Source organism: Sphaerodactylus townsendi, linkage group LG10, assembly GCF_021028975.2.
Source record: "Sphaerodactylus townsendi isolate TG3544 linkage group LG10, MPM_Stown_v2.3, whole genome shotgun sequence".
Taxonomy (NCBI): domain Eukaryota; kingdom Metazoa; phylum Chordata; class Lepidosauria; order Squamata; family Sphaerodactylidae; genus Sphaerodactylus; species Sphaerodactylus townsendi.
Window position 1 is genome coordinate 56557312 of NC_059434.1, and position 19356 is coordinate 56576667.

At 40.5% G+C, this 19356-nt stretch overlaps 1 protein-coding gene across 1 annotated transcript; it reads right to left on the reverse strand.

The window, feature by feature from the left end:
• Positions 1-561: 561 nt before the first annotated feature.
• Positions 562-18593, reverse strand: PLK4 (polo like kinase 4). The gene is made up of 16 exons (XM_048510049.1): positions 18388-18593; positions 15408-15512; positions 13964-14059; positions 13768-13882; positions 12106-13150; positions 10912-10996; positions 8875-9240; positions 7819-7923; positions 6908-7010; positions 4939-5088; positions 4596-4720; positions 4113-4201; positions 3834-3978; positions 3446-3586; positions 2920-3026; positions 562-1548 (listed from the first exon to the last, which is right to left on the reverse strand). The coding sequence occupies exons 2-16, from the start codon at positions 15456-15458 to the stop codon at positions 1449-1451; spliced, it is 2823 nt and encodes a 940-aa protein (XP_048366006.1). The 5' UTR covers positions 15459-15512; positions 18388-18593; the 3' UTR covers positions 562-1448.
• Between the last annotated feature and the right edge of the window lie 763 nt (positions 18594-19356).

A 19356-nucleotide genomic window follows, 5' to 3' on the forward strand; every position in this document is an offset into this window, starting at 1 on the left:
TTCCTGTTCCTTCACATGAAGCCTGCTGTGTGATGTTGGGCTAGTCACAATTCTCTCAGCCCCACCTACCTCAGAAGGTGTCTATTGTAGGGAGAGCAGTTTTTAAGCCACTTTCAGACTCCTTATGAATAAGAAAAGCAGGGTAAAAATCCAAAGTCATCTTCTCTACCAGCAGTAACATTTTAGTAACTTAATTAAGTTTGTGATATTGTATGTTTTAAAACTGCCCATAACAGGAGGTAACAGAACATAATGAGCAAGTAATCAGACTATTATTACTTAGTGACACTAAAATGAAGTTCCACATAATACTGCTGTTTAAGTGGAAATTTATAAGTAAAAATTGTAGAACGTAGATATTTTATACGTGCATGAACAGCTGGTGTTGTAATGTGGCTAAAAAGACTATGTGGGTCTCAGTGTTTATACAGAATCATTAAACATGCATGTTACCATGATATACAAAGAAAACTGGAGATTTTTAAAATAAAGCTTTTCCAAAAGGGCTCATGGCTATCTAACTGCAAGGCAAATATTAAAGTAGACAGAACTGGCAGAATATTTAATTGCACTGTAACATTTTTAATTGCAAATGTAAGCTTATGGGGAATGCTGCCAAGAAATTTCCTATTAAACTTGCCAGTTTAAGATAAGTCGCTCCTTCCTTCCAGTGTGCCTAAAACCCAAATAGCAGCTTTGTTTGGATAAATGATATCCACAGTGACACTGCCTTAGAAAAACAAAACAAAATCACTGCTTCATAGTTCAGTTTGCTTCAACGAACAAACCTTAATACATAATAGACTAGCGTTTTAGGTACACAAGGGACCTCATAACATACTTCCCTCGTCTTTGACAAAGACAGACATTCAGAAATCATATTCAAATAGATGTTTTAGAGAGGAACAATCCTGTACAATTCTCTATATCCTAGAAGACTATGCCGCATAAATTTGTGCTATATGAAACAAGGCATCTCAACAGATATCACTGCATTTATTTTTTTTAAGCTTTTGCAGGGATATTTCATTAGAAACTTACAAAAATAAAATATAAAACAATTATAAGACAGTACACTTTACATACTACTTCAAAACCACATAAAATACAAGGTATTTACATATACAAAAACTGCAACAGCAGAGATGTATTTTCTTGATATAAGAATTGTCAGAACAATGGAGTAAACAAATGTACAATTCAGCCTCCTTTTATGGAAAAACCTGGCAAAAGATGATCCCAGTGATTTCTTATAATTCATTATATAAAACCGCGAACAATTTTGTCTTAATTTGATCACACCTCTGAAAACTTTTACAAGTGCTTAGCTAAGCAGGATACAGTAACTCTTCAGCGCCCTCCATTTACTCCAGGTTAGAAGGTAGGACTGACTATATAGGAAGCTCTGCTTCATTAAGATAGTTATTAAGCTTTCATATCCAGTAGCTTCAGTGGGGTCCAACTGGATTGGTAAACATCACCAGAATGGAAGATAAACAATGCAGCTTCTCTCTGATGTATTCAGGCAATTTCTCATTTTCTCCATACCTATCAGACAGTAATAATTTATTTCAGCAGACATTGATAAATTAAGCTACCTCTTTGTGATGGCATGGATATGAAATTTAATGCAAGTCTAACCTGCTCTCCTCTTTTATTCATAGTTAAGGAAAATGACTGTGCCATCCTGAACTGGTTAATACTATCTGTTTTCACAAGGTAGCACTCGAAAGAGTTATGTCCAAGAACACAGTAATAAACTAGGTTTATGTGTATGCTGGTTTAAAGAGACATCTGACTGAAGCTACCAGTTCATTTTTTTCCGCCTGCCAGGAAAATCTCAAGCATGTAGTTTCCCCCATTTTGTCTGTGAGAAACCTAGTTGCACCACTTTCATTTCATATTTAATTGATATCCCACCCTCAGGGCAGCGAACAAGAGCAACAGCAAAAAGCAATAACAATATAAAATAGCAAACAGCAACCACTTTATACATAAGCACAGAGAGTAACTTAGCAATTGTACAGGTAACAGTGCAAATTATAGAGGAAAACTCTGGGCTACAGTGACTCCCTCTTCAAATGAGCTCTGTGTTGAGCCAGGTACTCCAACTTACTGTGGCTATGCTACTGCAGAAGGCTTTTGGATAGTGACCAGAGTGGATGCTTTCCCTTGTTAACCACACAGTCTGGATAATCTTAAATGCAATATAGCTGATGTTTTAATGTATACATCTCAGTTATTCCCCCATTCTTTGTTTTGACTAGGGTAGATCTCATTGCGGTGGCATATCTGCCAGGGGACAAGGGGTAACCTTTGTTCCCGGGTGTAACTAATCTGGTCACTTGGGAGGAACAAAATCAGCCAGATGCCTTCACAAAAACTACAAGGCATTAGTGAACCTTGCCCCCTTCCCAGCCGGTTTCTGCCCTTCCCAGGCCCCGGGGAGAGCAAGAGCCAGGCTCCAGAGAGCCATGGAAGGGGGCGGAATGCTCCCCGCCCCCTCCTGGCCCCTGCCCTCCCCAGAGCCTGGAAAGAGCAGAAGCCACTGCCAGCCTCCGGAGACATGCTTTTAAAAGCACAGAGGCTGGGGGTGGGGCGCAGGCTGTGGCCCTGCCCCCAGCCTCCATGCTTTTAAAAGCATGTTTCTGGAGGCTGACAGTGGCTTCTGCTCTCCCCAGGCTCTGCAGGGGGGCACCCCTGAGCCCCGCCCTGAGCATCACCCAGGCTGGGCGGGGGGTTGCTTGGAGAAGGCTCGTCTCTGGGCACCATTTTCCCCCCATACACCTCTGACTACCATATGCCAAAGCACTGGTACACAAATGTTGCAGAACCATTATCTGTTGAAAGGTAGAGGCAAAATTAAAAAGTGTGCAAATAATTGAAAAAGCAGTTACACAATTACTATAACACACTTACTGAACAGTGTGGCCATCTGGAGATGTATATGTGATAGAAGAAACACCAGCCTGAGCCACCAACTGAGATCCATCATTAAACTGAACCCACACAGCTCCACTTGTTAGCTGAAAAAAAGGGGGTTAATAACTATGAAATGGTTCAAACTGAGAAAGTTTAAGAGGTAATCCATTTGCATTTTCCCCTTTTTTCCAGCAATCTAAGCAGCACAGATTGACAAAGGTGTTTTAATGCACAGGATCTGATTACAGAACTGTGCTACAAATTACAGAAAATAATTTGCATATTTTATTGCCCAAAAAAGTATCTTTAAATATGCAGTCAAATAGCTACCACCATTATCTATATCATTATCTGCAGCAGATGTTAAGAAAATTAAGAAACAATTGACTTCAGGACAGGAAAGAGTTGACCAGTACATTCTAAACAGTAGTGTTTATTTCTTTGTAGTGTGGGAACTGATATGTTACTTTTCCACTGGCTTTCACTTTCCTTTTTTCTGCTTAGTAGTCAATTACCAACTCACCTGAGAGGCCCAGCCAACATTTTTTACAAAGACAGACTTCAAGAGCTGAGCTGAATTTACAACACACTCATTTTGGTGAGCTGGAGAGCACTTTGACTCTGTCACAGCTGCTGTGAATGCAGATCCTTCACATGACACCATCTAAAGAATGAACAAATATACAATAACCTTGAGTTTTATCTTCATTTCTTTAACTAGCATCCAATATTTTAAAACACATGAGTTTCTCTTGTACAAAGCTGAACTGTTTTTACTAGTTAAAACATGCCACTTTCACTACATTTCTCTAATTGACTCCTCTTTAAAACACACACATAAAAAATTATCTTGGCAGGAGACCCTTTGTATGACCCAAATAAAAGTGTGACCTATGAGCTTATTTACTTACAGATGGATGAAGTGCTTGACTGGGAGATTTGTATCTGGCAGCCGTGTTTCCCTTCAGTGAAGCAACTTCATTCAAAGAAAGGCATGTACCTGGTATTACAGGAGGTGGTAGCAAAGGCTTTGGAGACTCGGGATTTCCTGGTTTCCTGGTAATGGACAACATCACAGAAGAGTTAAGTTCTGCATTCAGTTTTTCTCCCTCAATTAAGAACATAGATGCACCTTAACAGAATGCACCATAGATGCACCTTAACAGAAATATTCCAAACACTTTGCTCACCTCCCAACAATAATGGGGAAAAATGGAATACTTTCACTTCTTTCTTCTACCAAAATAGCAGACTCCAGTGCGAGGCAAATTCGATGACCCTGTTTTTTAAAAAGTTAAAGACATTACATTAAAATGTGCTAACCTCTTCCAAGAGAAGCAGGAATGTAGCACTCCATGAGACAAGACGAGAAGTTGACAGTGTTAAAAAAGACATAGTCTAAATTGTAAAAGATTAATCAGCATTCCAGTTCTTTTTGGAATAACCCAAATTTCCTTGATCATGAATAACTTCATAAAAATATTGCTGCAGGAAGTCCTGCTGGTCCAAAGCAAAATCCAAAAAACAAAAAATTGGTAATACAATGCAATAGGACCAACCACAACGATACAAAACAGCAAGTAAACTTTTGAGCGCTTCAGAACACTTTGTAGTGCAGTACCAAGATAGGATGTAATGATAAATTTAAAAACTGACGGACAAGTAAAATTTACCTCATTTGCATGATTCACATATATCTGCATATCATTCTCTAAATCAGTTTCTTCTTTTAGGGTATAGGCTTTCCCAGATTTTTCTATTACTCGAATTAAACCTGCTGACTTGTGTATTTTTGCCCCTATTAAAGAAAATATTTTAGTAAATGCACAAGTAATCAGACAATTTTATGATTCCAGAAGACCAAAAGCAGCACTCAATGACTACCTTCAACACAAATAGAATCTCCTTGAAAACGTGAATGAGTGTATTGAGCGTAAAACCCAGTAGACTTTATATTAACTAGCACCTCTAATTTAAAGCAAGGATTTAATTTGAAAATAGTTTATGAATACATACCATCATAAAAACAAATTTCCACATCTGCGGGAGGACAATTTTCCATCAACATGCACTTCGCATATCTGGTATAGAAGGTAACTTTAGGTGTTTTAGATCTTACCAACTCAACAAATTTGGCTGCATACTGATATTTTTTCCAGTATTTCTCTAAAACAAGAAATGCATGTAAAAGTTTCTATGTTTCAGTTGGAAATCTGTTCTACCCAGAACAACTTTAGAATTCTGAAAAGTTTCTTCGTACCACAAACTTCCCATCTACCATCATCCCAAAGGAGAAAATTACAAATAGCTTTACAGAAGTAGATTTCTAAAGTCCATCAAAAGGCAACATCCTTTTTTACACACAAAATATCCAGAGGAAACACCATTTGATCCTGTTAGAAAATCTTCCTTGAACCTATAGCATTATCCTAATTATTATGCAAGAAATCAACATACTATCTGAACTTTCTTTATAGAAAGGGGAGAAGAAATTGCAGTCTCGTGCAATACACTAAGCATAAATTGAACGAAACATCATTTCAATAGATATTTACTTCTTAAAGCAGTAGTAGGGCAACAGAATGGCACCATGAAACCCACATGCACAAGTTTTGACACGGCTGATGGTCTACACAGTGGCTAAAATGTGTACAGCTGTTTGCTATGCGACTCATCCATTGCACTCTGTCAAGTACTCCCAGGGATGTTCTGGTAATGTTATAAAAGGAAACTGTGCTGTGGCAGTGATGCATAAGGCGAACCACTCTACAAATTGTAATTACCATGCCATGTAAACACTGGAGGAAAGCTGTTCAAACAACGCCCATGTGAAAGCTGCAACACATGTAGTCATTTTCAGGAAGCTATTACTTTATACACCATCCTCATCTACTGGAAAGCATTCACTCACGCATCAGTTATGGAAGAGCCTGGTAGCACCTTAAAGCCTAACAAACTGATTGTGAAAAAGCTTTCATGAGTCATGATCCAAGCTCACAAAAGCTTATGATACAATAAATCTTTTAATCTTAAAGTGTCACAACATACTTCTAATATCCTAATAGACTATGTGTAATCTGCCTTGAGTCTCTTTGAGAAAGACTATAGGTAATGTTAATAAATAAATAAGTTGTCATGGACAGACAAATACAACTATCTCCCTGAAATGTATTAAGAGTGGTAGACTCTTTACAAGTTTAAGATCCAGTGCTTTTAACAGGCACAGCTAGAGGAATCTGCTTACATATCACATGTATGCCAGAATTTCCACTGTTGGAACATTATAATTCAAATCTACTATGCCAGCTCCATAGTATTTTAAACACAGTATGTTTAGGGAAAGGGTAGCTTTAAATAATAAGCTTTAAATAGTTTCTTACGAATCTCGCACATGTACTGTAAATGCATTTCACACTTGAAATAGAATGCATGTATTTATGTATTTCAATGTTAGCTTTCTGAAAATCCTTACAATTTTGTAAGGATAGTGCTGTTTAGATCCCATGGGACTTGCCTTTGAATAGCAACTCATCTTCCATATCACAAATTGCTTTTGAAGTTCCTCTTCTCCTGGAGGCAGAGGACATCTTGCTTGGGTTATTCCTCACCCCATTGTCAGAGAGGCAAGAAATAATTTTCTGTCACTTCCTGTCCTGAGGCTCAGCAGCCATCTTCCCTCAATATTTTTCCTACCTCAGCAGGAAGAGCAGTTGTTCATATAGGTTCCTAGTGTGAAGTGACAGAAAATTATTTCCTGCCTCCCTGACAATGGGGTGAGGAATAACCCAAGCAAGATGTCCTCCTAGCCTTCCAGGAGAAGGACCCTTCACGGTAAGTATCCAATGGACCGTTCTTTTCAGTAATAGTTTATTATGTTACATGGAAGCCCAGGAGAAGCAAAGCTTAATTAGACATATGGATCTAACTTTGCAGTTCTTTTCAAAGTTCACCATAATTTCTAAAGGGTAATAGAAACGTATCATACCTGGCAAGTTGTCAAAGCTATAACTATTTAAGTCTTCAGGCAGAGATGGAGGTCTGTCTTTAAGGGGAAAGCCTTTTCCTTCATTTGGATGATAAACTGTGATCTTAAGACACAGAAAAAAAATCTCACAGTCAAGAATTATGTAGTAGCATCTTACCTGAAAATTGGTGAATGGTTAATTATGCAGGATAAGATATTAGAACTGATCTCTCAGGGCAAGTGTCTGTCATAATCCACTCATTTCTGAGATAGATCTGTGTTCCTGCATTTTTCAAGATTTTTCAACTCTGAGGCAGGATTTTAAAGACTAACCCAATTTATTAAATTACATAACTTCTCAGAACAGTTGGATAGAAAATGGACAGCCATGATCAAACAATAAATAACTTGTTGCTTGTCCCAGCGTGGTGTAACTGTTAACAGTGCTGGGATTCTAATCTGGAGAATCAGGTTTAATTTCCTGCTCCTCCGCATGAAAATTGCTGGGTGACCTCAGGTCAGTCTTCTCCCTGCCAAGGCAGAAGAGGACGGTGATGACCAGGACAAATTGCTTGACTTGAAAATCCTATGGAGTTGCCAAAAGTCAGCTGTGACTTGATGGCACTTCCTTCTACTACTGCCACTGCATGTACCAAACATATCCAAAAAACCCTGTCTTAATAAATGCAGTTATAAAAGGACTATAATCACAATTATGGTGTTCTGAGAAACTACTGATTGGGAGGGCATCCTGAGGCTAAATGTTTACAGATTTATTGTGGCAAAAATTCTCATCGATTACTCTTATTTCTATGGACAACAAACCTACTCATCATTACCCTTGAGCTCTCCATATTCAATATTGGCATAAACAAGTTTACTTAATATCATCACAATTCAAACAATTTTTTAAAAATCATATTGCTACTCACCCCATTTCCATCACAAGATATTCTCATAACTTCTTTTACCAATTCATGGGAACCGTATTCTTTCAGAAATTCCATATACACTTCTCCTGTATCTAAAATACTAACCTAGAACATACATTCAAAACAGAACAGTGTGAATAGGATTTCTTACAAGACATAATAAGTGTCAAAAAGCCCCATTCCACATGACAATAATGTAAGTATCAAACTGAATCAAAATAATGGGGTGTATTGAAGAACTAGACTTTATGCTCTTAGCACTAAGCCTGACCAAATCAGACACTCTTTTCTGTATAACTGATATAGCTTTTATACTGTTGTGATTTTGTGAGTCATCAATCAGAAAGTTCGAATCCCACTGCATTTACCAATTAGTATTGGAAAAGAGAGATTAAGACAACAGGAGGGTTGAAAGCAACACACTGCATAGGTGTCAAACTTGCGGCCCTCCAGATGTTATGAACTACAATTCCCATCATCCCCTGCCAGCATGATGGGAACTGTAGTCCATAACATCTGGAGGGGCGCGAGTTTGACACCTGTGAGTCATACAGCAATGAATAGGAAATGAAAGGAGTGGGAGGAAGGACAAAAGAAAAACTTGGGAGGGATAACACTTAAGGTTTAACTGTAAGTGACGGTATGAGGAACAGGGCTTGTCTGAAGCTTTATTTCTTAGTAGAAGAGGTTTAATATTAATAACACAAACTAATTTACATTGGAATATTCTTCAGAAATTTCAAAATGCGAACCAATATTTATATAGTTTTTACTGTAATTCCTTAACAGTGGAGTGTTGTGGGGTTTCCGGGCTGTATGGCCATGTTCCAGTAGCATTTTCTCCTGGCATTTTGTCTGCATCTGTGGCTGGCATTTTCAGTGGATCTTAATATAATCACAAGCTATCAGCCACAGGTACAAGTGAAACATCAGGAGAAAATGCTATTGGAACATGGGCTTACAGCCTGGAAACCCCAGGACACTCCAGTGATTTTGGACGTGAAACCATCGACAATACAATCCCTTAACAGTTTTGAAATACAGCACAATACATACCACTGCATTTTTTGTTTTTTGCCTGATTGGTTTTAACCTGTGAGCGTTCAGAGGAGATACAATACTTCGCAGCATAAGTTTTGAATGACCATACTGTTGTTCTTCGCCCCATTTTTTCCTGGCTTCAGAAACTGGATGGAAATCTAGTGCAGTTGTTGGCAGAGCCTTTTCAGCTCTACAGAGAAGCTCAGCGGTGAATTTCTTTCCATCCAGTGATCCCACAGCTGGCATTGTTGTTTGTGCACTGTTTTGTGACTTTTTGCCTTTTAAGCCATTCCATGCATGTTTCAGCATTTCTTGAGGTACACCAAGATGAAAAGGCAAATCCCCATTTGCATTCCTGGCACTGTTGTGATATGAAAGTTCCTGCATTGGAGCTGAAAGCAACAGAAGAATATGTTAATAATCTGGAAGATACAAGATTCTCAGACCTAGAAGAAGAAAAAAGTTTCCTAGCAATATGTCATTAAAAAAAATTGTTGGGCTTATATCCCACCTGTTTTGGGCAAAGATGGACTTATCAGCTTCCCACATTCCAACTAGAAAGGTTTGCAGAGGTTCAACTCCAGTTTAAATAAGACATCTGACCAAGACCACATTATTGAACGTTGAAAAGGACAGGCCTACGCATCGCATCTTTTCTGAATTTATTCATCTCAAAACTATTCTGATTTCAATAGCATCTTTATATTTAATGGGAATATGATTTTTTTCCCTTGTTTTAAAATCAATCAGCATCATAAGCTGTGTGCAATCACCACTTTTATTTAAGCTCTTGAAGAGCTGAAGTATTATATTATAGATTCTTGCCTTTGGCTCAAACAGATGGGGTGGGTGTGGTGAAGTAAAGGATCTGGGAAGGCGTCAAGACAGCAATACTTCTGTTCAGATAAAGTGCGTGAAATATGACATCAGCCTCCTGCCAAAGTTAGAAGCAATTAAATAAAAATGGCAAGAAAAATTATCTGAGGATTCAGATAATCCGAACTGTAAATCCTGCAGTTATAATTCCCCAAGGTATTCCAGGTAATTCAAAACAAAAGCAAACATCTGGGAAGAGTTAAGCAGTTGTTGGTTAAGTTACAGATCCATTCTACACTTTTCCATCCCACAATGTAATATGATGCAGGGGAAAGAAAACTCCTCCTTGCCTTCTGCTCCTCTTGTTCTTCTTGCCACCCTCCCTTCTGCAGCAACGCTAATCATCATCTGTTGTTTTCATCCTTTCTGTCTATCCAGATAGTTAAGCGGTTTCAAGACTGGCATCTGACTGCTTTCTGAAGAGTGGGTTTAATTTCTAAATTGTGATAAAAGTGGTCCCTTACATGACTAATGAACTCCATCTGTAATAAGTACCAGTAAGCATATGGCCTTGACAAGTAGTACACTCAATGGCTTTGTGTTGTATTTCTCCACAAATACAGGTGCTGCTTCACTTGGAAAATGTAGCAATATATGTCTAAACCAGTCAATTCCCAGCATTCCGCTACATTTTGCATGACCAACAAATGCAACCTAGTGCTCAGTTGAGGAAACCAAGCTGGCCCCGAGTTCCTAGAATCCCACTTCACAGACAAACACATCCCAAACCAACCAGCATAGGTCTTCTTTACACATCTTGTTCAGATGGACTTTCTGAAGAGCAAACCATTTCTAAATAGTAGAATAAATTATGTCTCTTTTATACTGCTTGTGAACTAGAACCCCAAGATAGCAAAACAGTAAAAAGGCAGCCACTTCACAATGCACAACACTGCAGTCATTCAAAAGCAACAATCTTTCTGTAGAGTATCCTTTTATTTAATTTCTCTGCACATAGCGGATGTGAACACACAGAACTCCTGCAAACTCGGCTCATGAGAGTGGTCTGTTTACAGGAGAGCCAATGTGTCTAATACCCTGCAGATCACAAAAGTATTACAGTGAGATTTGAGTCCATTAGCATCTTAGAGGCAGACAAGAGTTTCCCAACAAGCTCTAAGAATCGAAAACCTCCCTTCATCAGTGCATTTCCTCTCCCACCATTTCTGAAGGTACTTCCTGCCATCGCTGCATTGTTTCAGCTTGAGACTTTGGTTCTAATAAGTCAATATTGGGCTTCACTGGGCAGAGATAATTTGAACTAAAAAAAAAAAGCAATTATAACTTATAACAATAGGCACAAACAGCGTACTATATGCATGCATTTATAGTGGCTTCCACTATATGGAATGTGGAATGGCTTGCCTGAGAAGGTCAGGAAGACTTTCACAATTTTCATTTTCTGTAAATTATGTAAAACACAAATGTTAAAGATGGTATTTTTATAGAGATTAATTGCAGAGGGAAAGACAGTCCTAACACTTTAGGCAAATAAGAGATGAGAGAAGCTGTTAATTTATTTAAGTTCTGAAGCATCCAGTAAAATACTTAAGGCATTATTTTTAATTTTCAACTTATCTGAAAATAATTTATCTAGGACAAGTTGTCAACATTAGTGATCCATAGCTTATATTCAAAGAAATTATGGTCCAGATAATCATATGAAAGATGCTGAGCTTATTTTTACCTTCTGATAAATTACTACTTGATAATCATGTGGTAGTTACTTAGTATCTAAGCATCGCTTGGCTGATATCAGCCAAATGCAGTCTCTTGACAGAATGTACATAGCCCTTGTCTTGATGTTCCCTAAGGTAGTCATCTCCTCTAATGTTCTGGTATTTTTTAATGATCAAATAGTATAATCGCCTCACCCTTAAATACAGCAGCTCTTGGCAGGGCTAGAAGATTTTATAGTCAATTATAAGAGTCGATTCTAGAGTCAATAAGACTGCATTCATTCTAATATTTAGGCAAATCAAAACTGAAGCGATAACTTTGGTCCAGTTAAAAAAAAATAGTTGATAGTAATACTTTAAAAAGAAAACTTGACTTTTTTTTCCTGTCCACATGTCACCTACAAGATGGTAATGGAAAAAAGAAAGGATTGGGAATTGCAGAATAGTTTAAGTTCTCAGAGTGCACTAGTGGCTAGGAAGAACTGAAAGAATTTCAGTTAGTTTCTCCAAGAGATAGACTCTAAAAGTCAGTCATGAGGGGACATTTATCCCATTCTGCAATTGTTTTGGCATTACCAAAACTCTGGCCTCTAGTCCAGTGGCATCCTCGTGACTTTTACAATATTGTATAGTAAGGAACCTCATTTAATTAAGTATTTTATGAAAGAAAAAAAGTACAATAGACTATTACCAAACTTGATCCTTCACAGGTGGAGAGAGATGTTTTTCCATTGAGCCAGAACCAGTTGGAAGTTTTTCTTTAAACACTGCAGCAATATCACCATGGCTATTTGCAGGAGAGAAATCCTTGATGTTTTCAGTTATCCCTGCTCTGGGTTTTGAGAGGGTTTCCATAGAATGACATCTCTCCACATGATCAGGTATTCCCTGATTCTGGCTATGGGATGTACCAGGTCTTTCAGAGGAATGTGCCCTCCTGAGGTAGCGTGAATGCGGTCGCTCTTCCATCAACGGCATTGCCCTTCCTCTACCAGTATTATGTATTTCTTGCACTGGAAGTCCCCAGTTGTGATAAGAACTGCTTCCATCCCTGCTTCCATCCCCAGAAGAGACATCACTGGTGTTCTTATTTCTAGGAAGAACAGTCATTTTATTGGGGAGTGGCTGGCCCATTAAAAGTCTTTTCTTTTCCTTTAAGCAGCCACTAGTATTTACACTGGAGGAGGTGGTAAACGCTGTAGAAATGGTGGCATTTCCACTATCCATTGAATCCTCCGCAGTTCCCATATCCTTGCTTCTTGCCGAGTTACACTTAGACATAAAAGGATGATCCAAAACCGATGAGAGACTTAAGCGATCTGCTGGGTTTTTGCGAAGTAACTGATGAATAAGGTCTTGAGCCTCTATCGATAAATACGCTGGCATTTCATAATCTGCCAATACCACTTTGTTCAGGGTGTTCTTTACTGTATCAGTATCAAAAGGTGGCTTTCCAACCAGAAGAGTATAGTACATACACCCCAAAGACCAAACATCAGATTCAAGTCCATGCGCACTTCTTGTGGCTATTTCTGGAGAAATGTAATTGGGAGTCCCACACATTGTGTAATGCTTTTCATGAGGCATTCTCAGTTGGGTTGCTAGTCCAAAATCAGCAATCTTGATGCTCATATTGTTGGTGAGTAAGAGGTTGGAGAGTGTGAGGTCTCGGTGCAGGATTCCATGGGAATGAAGGTACAGCATCCCTGTAATAATCTGATGCATGAAGTGTCGAACTGCATGGATTTAAATATATATATATATATATATGTTAAAGAATACACTGAATATTTTTATGCCTATTTGCTCTTGTCTTAACTTTCTCACCAAACCTGTTTTAGCAATTATTTAATAAGACATAAATATTGCAGTTCAGCAATTGACTGGTTACACAAGCTGAAAAAAATAACATATCACTCAAAGTACAAATAAACTCAACAGCTCTTCTGGCATACTTATATATGTGCCATTTTCCTTTCACCTTCCCTAGTAACCCATTATAGCAACTGTAAAGGTCATGATTTCTGGACACGCAAGTCTCCAATTTAAAAGTTACAATTTTACACATTTCACGGAAGAATGGTGACAACAGCACTTTTTTCCCAAAGTTATGTCAACAGGAAGTCAAGCAATATGGCAAGAATCTAAAGAAATACACAGCTAGTTCCACACAAGCAAGAAGGCTTTGAAACGGTCTCAAAAAGCAGGCTTCTATGCTCTATCATATATTATTCTTGAAACTCAGGAGATTGTTATATGTCTGTTCACAAGGGTTAAAGATTCCCTCTGCCCACCTATATACTACTTAAACAACAGCATTAGAAGTACGACTATGTACACGTTTCATACCTACCTTCTTCCTCAGAGAAAGGTTTCCTTCTGTTTTTTAAATATCTGCTCATTTCTCCATTATGACACATCTCTAATATCAGGTACACATAGTTGCTATCTTCAAAGTAATTATACAACTAGAACATAAAAAGATTTAGCATTAAGTATATTGCAATTTAACTAGGAATGATTTCATTCCTTTTAATGTAAATACTTGCCTCCAGTATAGAGGGATGTTTTAGCTGACAATGAATCTTCACTTCATTTTGAACTCTCTGCACCATTCCAACTTTGTGCATGGCCTTTTTGTCAATCTGAAAATATACCAGATTTTTTTTAGTTCATATGTAAAATTAAGCTTATACTTCTAAGTAAAAATAATTTCACTTTATCTCTTGCAATTTAAGTTGATGAAGGTTAAAAGGGTTGATGTATATTTATGGTCATGGTCCTAAGCACAGACTGAATGCTAAATATGTTATGATTAGGCTGGAATCCTGCACATAATTAATAGGAAGTAAATTCTAAGTATATTTATGGCTGGAGTCTAAATATTTTGATATTGTATATCCTACTGAACCATATTATTTGAAATATGCAACAGAAGGTAATCCCATCTAAACTAAATAACTTCAGAAGGTTAAATTAGAGTAACTATGCATACGATTGCATTGTAGAGATACTTTGTGTCAACCATATTATTCTCTCAAATTATTTTTTATGTTAATGTTGACAGATTCATCCATTTGAAAGAGCAAGCATATTTTGCTTTAATTAACTCACTGCTAAAAAGAGCATCATTTTAAAGACACACAAATCCAGAATCGCTCAAATCTGCCATTCTTGCTATAGGGTTTATATGCCAAAGCCACATATATAGGATAGTAGAACTGAATAGCTCTAAACCAGGGGTAGGGAACCTGCGGCTCTCCAGATGTTCAGGAACTACAATTCCCATCAGCCCCTATCAGCATGGCCAAAAACACATACACACATTTTGATGTAGCCTTATGTCCCAATTATCTCACTCACACTCTCAGGACAGCCAGATCAAACAGTTCTGATTTAGAAAGTCTCCTGAAGAGACAATTCCTGATGACCCCCACCTCCTCACCACCCCCAAACCCCTCCTTCATATTTATCTCTGCAGGACACTTTGAGAGATCAATCTCTTAAGACGTAAAGTCATGAAGCAATAGTGACTGTGTGTGTATGTATGTGTACAACTAAGCCTGGGATGGATGCTGAAGCATGCACAGGGTACGCACTTGGACTGGGTTACACATTGCCAGAAAACCACATGAACCTGCCTTATACTGAATTAGACCCTTTGTTCATCAGAGCCACTGCTGCCTACTCAAACTGGCAGAGGCTCTCCAGGGTGTCAAGTAGAGGTCCTTCCCTTGCAACTGGGCATGCAAGGGACTGAATATGGGACCTTCTGAATGCCAAGCAGGTGCTCTCCAATGAGCCACAGACCCTGGAGAGGTTGGGCAACAAAAGGGATGTGTCCAGAAGTTAAGGTCAGTATTATTTGGCTCCAGTGGGCAGGATATAGTGTTGCTAGGTCTCATCTCCTCCCCACCCCCCAAGAGTTTAGCATCCTTCATTCTGGAATTCTGAGGCAACTGCAGAGGAAACTGATCCAACGTACAATTCTACCATTTTTTTATGGCAGCTTTCACTTCTGTGGCCTGTTTTCAGGGAGATCATACCAAACCCCCAGAAAGGAGTCTTGCTCCAGTAGTATTCCTAAACCTTGAAATCCTGAGGGACAGAAAAAGTTACCACTGTTATTTCCTTCCTCATAGGCAAGAGCCAGCCTCTTCAATAATGTAAAGGTGCTTCCTGTATCGATTGTAAATATTATGTGTACATTTCTCTCACTGTATGGAAGACTTGTATAGTAGAGATGCAAGAAAATTATTTTTTTCTTGCGATTTAGACTGCTGATTTCTATCACACCGATTGCAGGTATAAGTCCAAAATAAAGTCACTTTGATTAAAACCAATCTACCCTGTTCCAAAGCAAGAATGTCAGAAGGAAAGGTTTTAGACAGATGCCACCCTGCAATAATTAGGATACAGATGACAATTAGAATGTGGATTCCCATTACAATGGGGAGGTATACAATATTCATTGCCACGGGCTTCTCTCACCACACAGAAGACTTTTTAAAATATACATACTTTTGCCAGTCTTTCTTCACTCAGTCCTTCCTCCCTCCTTTCATAGAAATCATAGAAACACAGAGTCGAAAGATACCTCTAGGTCATCATCTCTTGGCACAATGCAGGAAATTCACAACTTTCAACCTCCACACCCAGTGATCCCAGCTCCACACCTTCACACTCTTTTTTTTCTGTTTCTGCTCTCCATAAGACTCCCAGTCAGAAACTTCTCAGTCTCGAGTTCGTCCATAAAAGGTAAAGTTTCCCCTTCAGTCAAATCCGACCCTGGGGTACCACTGCGAGCAGTGATTTCATAGGCAAGCCTCTTTTGTGGGGTAGTTAGCCATTGCTTTCCCCAGCTATTCTTTACGCTGTAGCTATGAGCTAGGTACTCATTTACCAACCAAGAAATGGATGGATGGCTGAGTTGACCATGAGCCAGCTGCCAGGATATCTGACCCACAGGGGGCTCGAACTCCTGACCCTGTGAGGGGCAGTGCAAGCACTTAACAATCACAGGGCTCCTTGAGTTAGTCCAGAAGGGAACCATTTGACAGTCAGCCAGCCAGGGCCAGAGCACATGACAAGAAGAGGGGTCCGGGCAATTGGAGTGGGGGAAGCAAGCAAAAACGTGCTCAGCCTTGCAAGCTTACATTCCCCTTCCTGACTTTCCACAGGACCAAAATGCTCTTTGGGTTTGTTTTTTAGGTGTTCTAAATAAACCCACTAGTCCTCTCTCCCTTACCACCCCTTCCCTCCCTCTGCTAATCCTCGCCTCCAGGGAGATCGTTCCGTGGCCACCATCACTTCTGTGGGAAGTTCTCAAACGGGGCTATCCGAGTCCCGCGCCGAGCGGGGGGTGCGGGCGGCTTCACCTGAATGGAGCTTTCCGAAGGAGAGCACTGGGTCATGCCGGCGGAGGGTCCAGCGCCGCCGGGCACGGGCGAGAGCAGGAGACTGAGAAGCCACTGCGGCATCTTGCCGGGGACTCGCACCCACTGCACAGCCAGGCGCTTGCAGGCTGCCGACTTTGCCGCCCTCCGTCCCGCGGTCGGGGGAGACGCGGCTACCATAGCAGCAGCTAAACACACACTCCGGAGGGACGCCAAGCCGCAGCCGGCTCTGGGATTCCCGCGGGGAAATCGCGGTCTTGGGGCCGCCTAGCAAAAACCTCCCACTTAAGCCGTGCAACCATTTGCACGCCTGTTGCACGTTAAGCCAAACTGGGGCGGTGCACCTGTTGCGGGGGGGGGGGGGCGCTCCCCTTTGAGGAACAACCTGACGCAGACTTGATCTCGGATCTTTGGAACAAGCAGTAGAGAGGATTTCGCTAAAGCCCTGGCGCATTTATTACTGCAAACCTCTTCTCACACTTTTACCACCACCACATGAATTATTTGATCTTCAGAATGCTTCGATGGCTTTTTGGCCACCCCATTTTTGTCCTAATCACAAACTTGCGAGAACGCACTCAAAGCATCGTTTTTGTGAAAGATGACAGCAGGTCAGGCCTTCAATGGTCCCCAAGAAAATGTTAAAGCGAAGTATAACTGTATGCCTCCACGATGACCAGTTTCCCCCAAACTTTCTTTAGGTACCCATATTTAATTGTGCATTGCACCAATTATTTACTAGGCAAAATGAGAATCTGCCAGGGGATCCGCAAACTACTACTACCATTTCAAGCTGCACAGATGAGCGCTGCTGAGCAAACTGGGATGCAACAGTATTAAAAATCTGCTCAGCAGCGCTCATCTGTGCAGTTCATGGAACACACACGAATGGGATTATTTTCTAGTCCACAGAAGTTTGTGATTTAACAGATCTGAGCATTTAAAGTGCCCCAGGACATAATTTTAATTGCATTGTCGAAGGCGTTCACGGCCGGAATCACTGGAGTGTTGTGGGGTTTCCGGGCTGTATTTTCTCCTGACCGTTCGCCTGCATCTATGGCTGGCATCTTCAGAGGATCTGATGGTAGTAAAGCAAGTGGACCCAAAGGTATATATGCTCCACTTGCTTTACTACCATCAGATCCTCTGAGGATGCCAGCCACAGATGCAGGCGAAACGTCAGAAGAAAATGCTACTGGAACACGGCCATACAGTGATTCCGGCCGTGACAATACAACATTCCAATAATGTTAATTGTTTTTCGCCTTCTTTGCAGAGAATTTGAGGAAAGGCATGCAGCCCCAGCACACATGTCACGCCTACTTCGCTAACATCCAAACGGCCACCTTTCTCAATGCACGTCTGCACACTACTAATTGTGAGAAGGACTGGAGCATAGCCCCGCCCAATACTCTTTCTCCGTCCCATCCGTCAATCCGGCCGGAGGGGGCCAATCGGCGGAACTGCAAGTCCCGCCCCCCCCTCCCGGAGACATGTTTGGGCCCAACCTACTCTGCCTACAGCCGCGAAAGGCTCCCTTCCCTCCTTGAAGGCGATCCTGATGCCTGTTTCCGCACCTCAATCTTGTCGCCGATGCAGGTCGCCATGGCGGCGCTCAGGTCTCCCAGATCAGCTTCACAGACAGTCTCTCCTCGCCGCAGCCGCCGCGCCTCGGGCCTCTCCCTCCCCGCTACGGGGGTCGGGGAGAAACCCCCTCCTTCCTAGGTTCCATTTTGAAAAATCGCGCCGTTGCTCCCTCTCCTGGGAAAGGCTGCGTCTGACGTCATCACGCAACCGTCGCATCCTCTTTGAAGGCAGCGCGTGCAGCCGTTTATGCTCTTCTGCGAAAGGCAGCAGGCATGCGCGTGAGAAGTCTCGCGTATTGCGCGTGCGCGCTCGCCTTTGTTGTCTGGTGCGACTTTTCTTCTATTGTTTTGTTTTCCAGGGTTATTTGCTAATTGTTGAGTTTTCTCCCCTCCCCCAGAATTCATGTGAATTCGTAATTTTTTTTCTCGTGGTCCATCTCGCTAAAACGACATTGAACACTCATAAGTAGATCAGACTAATTGCCATGTATTTGCATTGTGCACCTAGCGCAGTCTAATCTAAACGAGTTACGACTCAGTTTCATTTTAAAATCTTTGTTGCATTTTAAAACCGCGGCTGGGCTTTTCTTTCATGCACGGCATTCTCGCTCCTTTCCCAGCCCCTTTTTAAGTTTAACAATCCAACCGCACTGAGAAGTCTAGTAAATTGGAACTTCAAATGTTGCTTTTTATGACATTTGGTTTACATCATAGGAGCGGGGAAAACCATGGTATCGCCTTGTACATTAAACGTTATTGTATCTTGTAGTCCTCTTACTGATTGACTATATGATTGGTTGGCAGGAAAGATACCTGCCTCTGACCACATTTTTCAGAAATGATATGTGAAAAATTGAACTCAGTGGATGTGCGCAAACCGAATTTTAGAGTTACTTACCATTTTAAAAAGCAAATAATTGAATCTATACGAACTCATGAGTTCTGATTTCTCACCTAACA

What these genes read in the sequence shown, in the direction of transcription:
- PLK4 (XM_048510049.1), bottom strand. Translation starts at nt 15,458, where the DNA reads ATGATCTCCCTGAAAACAGGCCACAGAAGTGAAAGCTGCCATAAAAAA. An exon ending in AAAGCTGCCATAAAAAAATG is followed by an intron (nt 14,060 to 15,407) that starts GTAGAATTGTAC and finishes GTATATTTTCAG; the next exon opens with ATTGACAAAAAGGCCATGCA. An exon ending in ACCTTTCTCTGAGGAAGAAG is followed by an intron (nt 13,151 to 13,767) that starts GTAGGTATGAAA and finishes AAATCCATGCAG; the next exon opens with TTCGACACTTCATGCATCAG.